General features: G+C 41.7%; 1 protein-coding gene across 3 annotated transcripts in view; it reads right to left on the bottom strand.

Annotated features, from left to right (window-relative positions):
• The window catches only part of gabrd (gamma-aminobutyric acid type A receptor subunit delta), a 202,863-nt gene that overhangs the window by 37,238 nt on the left and 152,945 nt on the right, over positions 1-12,680 (bottom strand). For all 3 annotated transcript variants that reach the window (XM_028807484.2, XM_051931382.1, XM_028807483.2), the window contains one exon: positions 8,290-8,501. In XM_028807484.2, coding sequence (XP_028663317.1) covers positions 8,290-8,501 — 212 coding nt within the window. The remainder of the gene's footprint in view (positions 1-8,289; positions 8,502-12,680) is intronic.

Genomic DNA, 12,680 nt, shown 5'->3' with positions numbered 1-12,680 from the left:
TTTTAAAGCAGTACTTCGCCGCTGCGAAGCGCAGGTATTTTGCTAGTATTAGTACTGTACAATAGTGTTCTAATCTTTGGTTAACTCTCTCTGTTCATTGTCTGCTCTCAGATCAACAGCCTGAAATCAAATCATTTCCAAACATGAACAGAAATTGCGCCAAAAATTGGATTTAAATTTTGATCTACAATTTGAATTCTGAGGTAGGAAAACCTTTGATGTAATCTCCAAAGTCTTGACTAATTGTTGCATAATAATAAATTCTTTGTTTTTTCAACTGCCAGGATGCTGTGAGAAGGATGAATCTTGACTCTGAAAGAGATCTTTACGAACAGTATTAGAAGTAAAATAATCCATCCCTCAAGTATTGAGGCAGTTTTCTTAAAATTAAAGAGAACTTTTTACTAAATCTGTTATTCTGAAAATGTACTACTACCAAATATTTATCCATAAAAATGATAGGCCTGGAGGTGGGGCTCGATGGCGAGCGCCTGGTGGCCGGGCCTGCACCCATGGGGCTCGGCCGGGCACAGCCCGAAGAGGCAACGTGGGTCCCCCTTCCCATGGGCTCACCACCTATGGGAGGGGCCAAGGAGGTCGGGTGCAGTGTGAGTTGGGTGGTGGCCGAAGGCGGGGACCTTGGCGGTCCGATCCTCGGCTACAGAAGCTGGCTCTTGGGACGTGGAATGTCACCTCTCTGAAGGGGAAGGAGCCTGAGCTAGTGCGCGAAGTTGAGAGGTTCCGGCTAGATATAGTTGGACTCACCTCGACGCACAGCTTGGACTCTGGAACCAATCTCCTTGAGAGGGGCTGGACTCTCTACCACTCTGGAGTTGCCCCCGGTGAGAGGCGCCGAGCGGGTGTGGGTATACTTATTGCCCCCCGACTTGGAGCCTGTACATTGGGGTTTACCCCGGTGGACGAGAGGGTAGCCTCCCTTCGCCTTCGGGTGGGGGGACGGGTCCTAACTGTTGTTTCTGCGTATGCACCGAACAGCAGTTCAGAGTACCCACCCTTTTTGGAGTCCCTGGATGGGGTGCTAGAGGGCATACCTTCTGGGGACTCCCTCGTTCTGCTGGGAGACTTCAATGCTCACGTGGGCAATGACAGTGAGACCTGGAAGGGCGTGATTGGGAGGAATGGCCCCCCCGATCTAAACCCGAGCGGTGTTTTGTTATTGGACTTCTGTGCTCGTCACGGATTGTCCATAACGAACACCATGTTCAAGCATAGGGGTGTTCATATGTGCACTTGGCACCAGGACACCCTAGGCCTCAGTTCGATGATCGACTTTGTGGTCGTGTCGTCGGACTTGCGGCCACATGTCTTGGACACTCGGGTGAAGAGAGGGGCGGAGCTGTCAACTGATCACCACCTGGTGGTGAGTTGGCTTCGATGGTGGGGGAGGATGCCGGTCAGGCGTGGTAGGCCCAAACGTGTTGTGAGGGTCTGCTGGGAACGTCTGGCAGAGCCCCCTGTCAGAAGTAGCTTCAACTCCCACCTCCGGCAGAACTTCAACCACATCCCGAGGGAGGTGGGGGACATTGAGTCCGAATGGGCCATGTTCCGTGCCTCTATTGTTGAGGCAGCTGACCGGAGCTGTGGCCGTAAGGTGGTCGGTGCCTGTCGTGGCGGCAATCCCCGAACCCGTTGGTGGACACCGGCGGTGAAGGATGCCGTCAAGCTGAAGAAGGAGTCCTACAGGACCCTTTTGTCCTGTGGGACCCTGGAGGCAGCTGATAGGTACCGGCAGGCCAAGCGGAATGCGGCTTTGGTGGTTGCTGAGGCAAGAACTCAGGCGTGGGAGGAGTTTGGGGAGGCCATGGAGAACGACTTTCAGACGGCTTCGAAGAGATTCTGGTCCACCATCCGGCGTCTCAGGAAGGGGAAGCAGTGCAGTGTCAACACTGCATATGGTGGGGATGGTGCGCTGCTGACCTCGACTCGGGACGTTGTGGGTCGGTGGAGGGAGTACTTCGAAGACCTCCTCAATCCCATTAACATGCCTTCCAATGAGGAAGCAGAGCCTGCGGACTCAGAGGTGGGCTCCCCCATCTCTGGGACTGAGGTTCCTACATTTACGACATGTGCACCTGTTGCAATGTACACACTTCTCTCTATGCTGTGGTTCCTATTACATTGAAGGGGCACCTGACACTGACTTGAGTTTGCTAAGTTTGCTTTCCTGGGGGAAGCGGCGGTCTTGGAACCAAAGCTTGTCAATGTTGCATCCTCCTTTTCTCTCTCCATCGCCTTTTATTGTAAGAAGCAACAACGAAGTTCTTTTGCAAGGTGACCAAAGAGCACTCTTCTTTTCTCAGTGTCCCCCGTGCATGCCTTGCATAATACATGTGCATTGAATGCCGCCAGATCAAGAATGTTGTAGCACACAGTAACCAGCCACCTGCGTGCTCCTGCTCACACTGAATAAGATCACGCCTTTAGGTCCATGATGTCAACGCAGCACTGGGCAAAAAATGAAAGAGACAAATACATGTGACATTTTGAAAAAATCATTTTATGACCTTGTGATGATGCGGGTTCTGCTCCACGCTCCCTTCTTGCCTACGGGAGCCCTTGAACCCAACACCATCGGTAATGTCACCGATGAGCTCGGCAGTGAGGCATAACAATGGAGCAAGGGGATGGTGTAAAAGTGCAAAGTGCTTTTATTATAAACAATGAACAACAAAACAAAGTCCAAATTAAATAAGTGCAGTGTATCACAAAAATCTTCAAATAAATAAATAATCCCAATAAAACAGTTGTGAAGTGGAGGTTAAAAATAATAAAAAAAAAAAACAATCCTTTAAAACAACAAGGTTAAAACAATGCTGGACGCAGTCCTTTAAAAACACAAAGTCTAGTGTCTTCTTTACCTGGTGGCTCCCCTGCTTATACATATCATAAAATGAATTATTCCAAATATCATATATATCTATGTCTCTGTTTTTTGTCAGTGCGGCTTTGACATCATGGACCATAAGGTGCATACTAATTCAGTGTGAGCAGGAAAACTCAATAAAACTGAATAAAAAATTCAAGTGACAATGAGATACGAAGAAGGCATGATACACCAACGTTTGTGTCAGCTTTTATCCCTCCAGATCTGAGAATTTCCAGTTCCATTGTCTCAAAACACCACCAAAGTCTACAGTACCACTACACTACCATCCACAGTTTCAAATAAAAAAAGATGCTTTTACATGTACTATAAATTTACACCGGCTGTTACAGACGCAAATCAAATATATGTATTTATTGTATAATATTAACAATAAGAGCAGCTCACTACTCAAAACGGAAAATTTGCGAGACACCCAGGATCGAACCCACAGTCTTTTGATTATAAGTCATCAGTTTTTACCACTGCACCATGGAAGCTGTCATATTGCACTTGTACCTTTTGTGAAAGTGTATATTTGATATTTGGACTTCAGCCTTCACACATTATACAGTTTTTGTCTACATTTTGTCTTTTATTACTAAAAAATGAAAAACGTTTGTTTTAATGATGTGTTTACATAGATTGTTGTAGACACGGTGCACAAATGCAATGCATGTGTTCCAAATAACGATCTATTATTTCCCCTCTAAAACTCCAGCATTTCACTCCAAGATAATCAAGGCTTGAGCTAGGAGAACATCTTGCCCTTTCTGCGGCGGTGGAGGGGATGGTACAGCAGGCTGATTGCTGCGTGTGTTGGTTGACACAAGACAAAAGACACTGACGGAGAGGTGCAAAGGGATTTAAGGTGGGCTGGATTTACGAGTTTTTTTCATAGGCTTTGGTAATTCTAGTGTTAACGAATTTAGGAGCTGGCCAATAAAAAAGATGTTATACCCTAAAAGTAAAACTGAAGTTTGATTAAATTCAGCCTTCTTTAATTTCACAAACAACTTATTCTCTCTCTCTCTCTGTCTCTTTCTATCAATCTTTCTCTCTCTTTAATGATTCAGGTTTGCACAAACCCGGGTAACAAGAATATTAAATTCTAGATAAAAAAATAAGCATATCTTCTGTTGTAGATGTTTTCATAAAGTAACATATCATATGAAATTTAACAAATGATAGAAGACTATTCAGTCCATCAACATCATTTGTTTTGCTAATAGCTAATCTGTCCCGATATCTCATTCAGATACTTCTTAAAGGTTCTCAACATTTCTGCTTCAACTACATGTCTTGATAGTTTGTTTGAGATTACCACGACTCTTTGTAAAAAATAAGTGCTTTCTGGCTTCAGTCTTAAATGCACTTCTCCTTAATTTACATTGGTGTCCCCAAGAACTTGATTTATAGTAAAGATGAAGGACTTTTGCTGGATCAACTTATTGATGCCTTTGAGAATATTGAAGGCCTAAATTAGGCTCCCACACAATTAACTCTGCTCTTCACTAAACAGGTTTAAATTATCAGGTCTGTTAGAATATAGCACGTCTTTAAGACCTGGGATGCACCTGGTTGTTCTCATCTGCATAGCTTCAAATGCTGGTATGTATTTTTTAAAATGTGATCAAAACTGCACACAATACTCAAGATGCACTCTCATTAGTTTAAGCATAATGTCCCTCTACTAATATTAAGCAGTTTTTACAATATAACCTACCACTATATTTGCCTTTTCACTTGCTTCTGCACATTGCTTAGAAAATGAAAATGTGCTGTCAGCACAAGACTATAACCTAAGCAGGCAATATTTATGTGTTTTATTATTGTATTTTGGTGTGTGCTTCATTAACCATTTTAAATATTAATTTGGCTTAGATTCTTAAAGTTTCATCATCTCAAAGGTTCAAGAGTGTGAAGGGGGTGTCAATGTAGGGGTATCATAGAAGGTTAAACTGGGTTAGGGTCATGAACAACAGGACAGCAGGGACTTCAGGATTGCAATATGCAAGACTCTGCCTATTATTTAACAATAGCCTATGGTTTAACTTAATAAAATGGGAAAATCCAACTGCACTTTGAAGGCAAAACAGAGTCCATCATTTCACTTTTATGCTATTATGGAATTAGTTGAGAATCAAAAATAAACATTTTGCACATCGTTTGAGAGTGCAAAGATATGACCAATCAACCTCCAGCTCAAAGAATGCAAAATTATTCCATCTTTAACAAAGTGGTATACACAGACATAGTAAACAAATGAAAGCTTTACATTTATCTTCAACTAAAGGTCTCCATCCAATTAACTTGCGTATCTGGTCACAGGGAGTAGGGGCCTATCCCCGCTGCACAGACACAAGACAGGCCTCCACCTTGGACAGGGTGCCAATCTCACACATTCGTCCACATATTATTCCAAAATAATATTGATTGCATTAATGCTTCAAAATAGCCACATTAGCCAGACATTTGTGTGGTTCAGCTTTTAATGATTTGTAAGACAAAAAAAATCTTTGCAATCAAAACATGGAACATGTTAATGAAAGTGCAAAATCTCGGAGAAATGCAATTTGCAGGGCTACTAAAACTGCATACTTAATTGTTGAAAACAAATCAGAAAGTACTAAATTTACATCATTGATTGCTTTTTTTAAGCCAAAGTACTTTATTAGTTTATTAGTATAACAATTAAAATGTGACATATAACATATTATGGGAGCAAATTTCAAGCCTCCGCCAGTTACAAGTATTTTCTTCACTTAAAGTCATTTCAATTCGATGGTTAACTTATCACTTATAGTGAAGTAGTTTGAAATTGAGAAATAATAATATAAAATTGACAAGTCTGGTTTCACAAAGTTATCCTTAAAGTTGGGTCAAATCTAAAAAAGGAATAAAGAAAAGCACCATGTGTATGCAATTTAAACTAATTTGACTTGTCCGTTAGATAATACTTTTCATAACCATTATTACCAGCTAATGTCTTTTCCATATACTGATAGAAACATAAAACTCAAAACAGCTATATCACACCTGACAAAGTAACTTTTCCAATAAACCAGGTGTGAGAAGTGTTTTGTTACAAAAGAGTTTGTGCAAATGAAAACATCCTGAATTATTGTGGCATTCAGAAATTCATGTGACAATGATATGTCTGAAATTTGATTTATTGATTATTACTATTATTAAGCAGTATTTACTTTTTAGTTAATGGAGGGAAGTGTCATTGAACTTTACTACATACATGTGAAGTTAACTGTATTCCATGATTATCATATCATTCTTTATATAAGCTTTGCTAAAATCCACCCAACCCAGTAAACCACACCCAGCCAATAAAAACCTTCTCCTTATTTATTGTTACACTGGAGGAATTCCTCTGCTATCTGTCACAAATAAAATTATCCTGACAGGTAACTGAATCTATTAAAACCCTGTCACCAGGTGCTAGGACCAGAGGTCTTGAACGGCATGGCCTTTAGCTCTCTAAGGTCACCATTGCCTCCAGATCTCTAAATCATTAACCTGTGAAAGAGAAACAGATAATGGCTATAAACACATCAACACAGAAAAATCTTACAAACATAAGAATGTACACATTCCACATAAAATACATGAAAACACTGTCCCATAATTATAAGGTAATAATACCTACTGTGCAATTGTGCCATCAAACAAGTTTTCCAGTTTAAAAACATAAAAAAAAGTTCAGAAAAGGCACTCACATTTATTCATTTATCATGTAGTGGAGAATGATATCCAGCATATCAGTTATTACTATTTTTATTAATGTCTAATACTGTATAATTTTTAAGCCAGTCCATTCATCAGAAAAAGATCTTTGCATACAGGCACTAAATAGCTAAAATTCCAAAGCAGGAATTTACTGGCCATGCTAGTTAGCCTAAAAAAATACAGGTGGCTAGGACATGAGCAGGCCACAAAGGATAAAGCAACTTGGGGGATGGGTTGTGCCTAAACAGCTTTATTGGTGAATGGCCCAGGGAGGCATAAACAGATCTATTCTGTTGGTCACTGGAATTGAGCTGTTGCTTATTGGTATTGTAATGACATAGGGAGTCAACATCTCCCCACTGGTCCAGAGGTAAATCAAGAAAGCTGAATGAAGATAAAGTCAGAAGTAACAAAGAGATCCTTCTTTCTGCCATTTTCCATCCATGGAGAAGGCCAAGTTATTGCTCACTATATTCAAGAGCCATGCCAGACCAAAGACCAGCAGCTTATTATATGGTTGTATTATTATTTAACTGACAATCATTGTACTCTGCTTCCTTATAATTTAGCCATATTATCTTGAATACATAACTAAATGTTTATCTGTGTGTTCTATTACTCTGCCTAATTGACTGGGGTTAAAGGCATAAAAGGAAATGGTAGTGCCAAGGTGCAGTAAATGACAATGTGGTAACAGTATTGGATTTGAGGCATTTTATTAAGGTCTACATAATAAAGAGTGCAAAAGGGCACAATAGAGTCCTATTAGAACCCTAACTTGATGAAACAATCATGTATTTATTAAAATATTTGCTAGTCTTAACTTAATTCTGTGACATTTGCATTTGATTTTTAATATTGCCCTTTAGGGATAGTATTGGTTTATTTGTATTAATACCGATAGTTTGTTATTAATAAAAATAACATTTTATAGTGATTTTCAAAGAAAATGAAACATACCAAATATAATAAAAATGTTAAGCTAAAGCTAGGAGAAACAAAATCAGTTACAAAATATATACATTGCTCAGACAAATTAAGGAAAAACTTAATCATCAAAGTCTGATACCAAGTCAGTTCAGCTTCAGGAATATCAGTCTGTCCAGTTAGGAAGTATAAGTGACTGTGAATCAGCTTCACCTGCTTTGGTGCAAATGAAAGTGAAAACAGGTGCACTGGTGAGGCAACAGAAAGACAACCTCCAAAAAGGGAATGGTTTTGCAGGTGTTGGCCACAGACAATTGCTCTCTCCTTATCCTTCATGAATGATTGTTCTCTTGTTTTGCGTTTTGCTGAGTCACATTATGAATTGCCATGATGAAATTCACGCAAGTCGGATCAACCTGTGATTTCAATTTTTAACTTTGATTTTTGGTGTGATGTTGAATCCAGCCCTCAATGGGTTTGTGACTTTGGTTCCTGTTGACCATTGTTACATTATTTTGTTCTCAACAAATTACATAGAACTACTTAGTAAAGATTTTCCACTGGAGTATTTTGTTCATCGAGGTCCAATGTGTGATTGAAGTGTTCTCTTAATTTTTTTGAGCAGTGTATATTACTTACGTATAAGCTTTGTATTAATTCAGCCAGATAGATTGTAAAATCTATATACTTTAAAACTAAACAAAAACATAAATTTAACAAAAAAATCTCAAACAAACCTCAGTACTTGATTTGCTTGACTTGGTTTTGGCTCGTTGTTTTCGCATATAGTCAGCACTGAAGTGGGCAAAAGCATATTCAACTAATGCAGCAAACACAAACACGTAACAGATCCAGAAATAGACATCTAGAGCCTTAATAGAAGAGGCTCGGGGAAGAGAAGATCTGGCACTGACCATCAAGGTTGTCATTGTCAGTACTGTAGTGATTCCTGAGAAGGGTAAAACAATGACAGAATTAAAGCAAAATAGAACTAAGTTAAATTGGGCATAAACACTGTTCACAAATTTATATTGAGCTCTCATAGATTTACCCACTTTTTTAATTGCTTGTGACGCCACCAAACAAAATACTGTAAACATAAAAATCTCTAGTGTGTTATTCCTGTATTTGAAGGCTATTGGGAGAAATAGCACAGAAATAGTGCTTCTTTCACTTATAGCATGTGTCTCCAGGTGTAAATCTGGAGTAACATTCTACACATCTGCATGGGAATCCATGTCCGGTGTGGAATAATAAAAATTTGAATCAATATCTTAAATAGTAGTCGAACAAAAAATTTTGGGCTGAGGGCCTTTTTGACCTAGTCAAAAAGAAAGAGGAAGAAGATCTTGTCACTACATCTAAGTGCAACGGAACAATTTGTACTTAGATAAACAAGTCTAAATCACCTTGACGATTACTATCTGTGTTCGTTTGGGTGGATGAAAAATATGTTATGCAAACCAGCTGATGCTAAGAAAATGTATATATTTGCAAGTATAAGAGTTCTTTGTGTTAACCATATGAATGCATTAAGATTGTTAAGGTATGTGATGTGGGGAAGTTAAAGGTTATTAAGTGAGTCAGCCCTTAGGAAGATGCACTCTGTCTTAGTTAAAAAAAGAGAAGTTACCCCACCAGTAAGGGAGGGCTGCTTGTGAAGCTGCAACTATAAAATAAGCTTTGCGGTAAGTGCGTACGTGACAAAAAAAGATATAAAAGCCTGCTGTAAAAAGAGGAAGGGGGGCTGTGACTAGAAACTGTCAGTGACACTAGCTGACAGGGGCTGCAATGGTCTCTCTGCACACCAAGAATAAAGAAATTGCTTTTTTTACTCTACATCTGCTGTCTGCCTGCTGTTTGCCTCGAATCTTCGTCCACAGTTTTCTGGCGCCCGAACGTGTGGCGGAGACAGACAGGTGACTCCTCGAGTGGGATCGTCCAGAGGACCGGTAAGAGGACCGATTCCGGCCAGATCGGGAGGACCAGCTCCAGCAAAAGTTAGGACTGGTCTGCCTTGGGCGAATCCTGCGTGAGAAGTCTCTGGCCTCCTCCGATTGAATACAAAGGTCGAGTGAACTGGGAGTTCCCTAGCAGGACAAGAAAATTCTTGGTGAGTAGACTGAGGGAATCCGATTGAGTAAAAAAGACGTAACTCATGGATTTGACCAGTTTTACGGGAAAGAAAATTGAGAAATAAAATACTGTATCGCCTGGCAGATAGTAAACCAGAATGCGGAGAATAATACTTGGGTCCCTTGGGGACAGTGTAAGGTGCTGAGAACGTTAGTAAGTTACTCCCCGTGAAGTGGAATAGAAAGGGGTGAGTGGCACACTCCTAGAAATAGAGGAAAGGGAGTAAAAAGAGTAGAATATATATTGAGCATCTGAGAAAAACACTGTGTGGGTGGGCAAGTCTCTGCCTCTAACGTCTGGTCATATTCCTGCTCCTACGGGTTAGTCTGTGGTGGACACCAAAAGCGGTTACCAGCTGTTAGGCAACTGACGAAGGGATCGGCATTGAACTGTCGAAACTCCCGGACTCAGCACTGGACAGACCGTCAGTCCGCTAAAGCCACGAAGCCACAGAGTGTGATCCGGGAGATGGAAGAAACTGGAGGCGGAATGTCACGAGGGCTGATCTATTCCTTTGTGTTTTGGTGCTATCCAGTCATGGGAAAGCAAAATAGTAAACCGGTCAAAAAGGTTCCTTCGGGAAATCAAAAGTCTCTGTTGGAAGGATTATTTTCGGAAAGCATGTCGGACTCTAGTTCGGATTAGATTTTAAAAAAGCGTGTAAAAAATGGAATAAACAAAGCGGTGGCAGATGGCCAGTTGAGGGAACTGGGGACATTTCAGAAATACAAGAAATTAGGAAAATCCTATGCAGAAATACCCAAAGCTGTTGTAACAGGGGTCCTTATAGAACTGGACATGTTTGATAGATGGGAATTGGTAATTAAGGATAGAACATTGGAAGCAGCACAGAAGCGCAATGAGACGCTTTCTTCTGAAATAAGAACCCGAAAAGAAAAAGAAGAAATGTTATTAGCATTATAAAAGACTAAGACAGAGCCAGACCCAGAAAATAGGCGAAAGAAATCAGACAAAAAGGATCCCCTTTACCCAATTATTCACTCTCCACCTCCTTATCAACCCCACCTCCCCCTCTTCTTCCAAATGCCCCATTGGCACCATTATGATCCGGATCCTCATTGAAATCCGGATGATGAAAACCAGGGTGCTCGGTCCACTAGGCCCGAACACAGGTTTCACTCCAATCCCCGGTCTCTAGCCATACTAGAAGCCACACACCCCACCAGCAAGGACTAGGGTTCAATTTAATTTCCCCAAACCACCAGGCACCCAGCCCCGAGTTTTCCTGCCCATTAATACAGGTCCCCAACCCTAGACACAATCCAAATCAACCTCCAGGACCTAACAATCCCACCACAGTAATGATACATCGCAATTGGGATATCCAGGAACTGAAAGATGTGGTGTCCGAAGTACACGACCCTAAGGGAGTCGGTTGCTTAAAATTTGTGGAACAGCTCCAGCAATTGGATGATATGTATAAGCCAAATGCTGCCGAATGGACACGTGCTACGACGAAAACTAGGCACTACCTGGGCAACTGTTCATCATGGGACTTGTTAAAAACTGCAATTGCAGGAAAATATAAAAAGGGAACAGACTGGTTGCTCATATCAGCTGCTAAGCAGCGGAAGGATGAGACGGTCAATGAGTGGGCACACAGAATACAAGACCTGATGGCAAATCATTCTGGTCTGGAAGACAACGATGACCGAAACCGCGCTGCCGTTCCCCCTTTTTGTTTCGGGACAAAACAAAGTTCGCACATCCTACATAGGCTGGGAGAGTGCTACTTTTGAGGAAGTGAAACGCCATGCAGAGCATACTGAGAGACAATCTAAGCAAAGGAATCTGATACACAAACTAAGCTGTTAGCAGCACAGTTGCAATATTACACAGGGTGAACGAGCAGGGGCAGAGGATTCCAAGGCCGTGGACGTGGCAACTCCTTCGGAGGAAGAGGGAGTGGGAGGGGACAAGGGTTCCAGTCCTTCAACCCCAACAACCCCTTCACCCAGATGCCTAATTCATCAGAGCAACCTCCAGCATCTTACACCTGCTACGGCTGTGGCGAACCTGGACATTTCAGACGTAACTGTCCAAACAAGCATTCACCACCACCACCCCCTCTCTCAGAGCCCAGTGACATTCCTTGGTCCTAGGAATTAGCAGGGACCCCCAGCCATTTCTTCCAGTTTCCTCTGCTTACCCGTCATGCTGACACGGATCCTTTTCTGACTTTGATAGTAAATGGCAAGGAAACTGTCTTCCTTGTGGACATGGGAGCCACAGGCTCCACTTTATCGCTGTTGGAGGTCCCTGCCTCGAAAGACACTGTGAAGGTTCTCACTGCTTCAGGACAACCACACACTTTACTAGTTTCAAAGCCTCTGCAAGTGCAACTCAGCACCGACAGCTCTCCATTAACTCACCATTTCCTGTTAAATCATCTGTGTCCTGTCAATCTACTAGGAAGAGACCTCATGACTAAACTGTCAGTCTCAATCTCACTGACAGAACAAGGATTTTACTGCTCCATTCCTAAGCTCCTGTGCCAAATTTCCCCACACCCTAAAACCTCTTTTGCAGCCTTGACCCTGGACATCTCCCCACACACCCTTCTCCTTAAAGCCCTACATTCTTTTCTTTCATGTCTTTTTCCCCACCTTCAAGTCCCCGACACCCTATACTGTACTGTCCAGTACTTCCCTGCCGAAGTAGACATGCCTTGGTTAGAATTTTTCCTCTCTTCAGGTACTTGCCCAGAGACCCTTCATATCCCTTGCATTTTCATTTCATCTACTAAAGCTGCTGCTTCAGTCCATCTCACATACTCACAGAACATTTTCTATCTAGGAGGTTCGGTTCCCCACGTGTCCTTGGCCAAATCTAACACCGTTCGTTGGGTCAAAATTGGGGACTGGGTTGAACAATGTCTAAATAGGACTGATTGGCAATACGTCTCTCCAGGCATTTTTGATACTTCAGACCATCTGATAACTAAGGTATTAATCCAAATTGACCTACCGGT

Source organism: Erpetoichthys calabaricus, chromosome 8 (genome assembly GCF_900747795.2).
Source record: "Erpetoichthys calabaricus chromosome 8, fErpCal1.3, whole genome shotgun sequence".
Classification (NCBI taxonomy): domain Eukaryota; kingdom Metazoa; phylum Chordata; class Cladistia; order Polypteriformes; family Polypteridae; genus Erpetoichthys; species Erpetoichthys calabaricus.
This window is presented reverse-complemented; position numbering and strand designations above follow the sequence as displayed.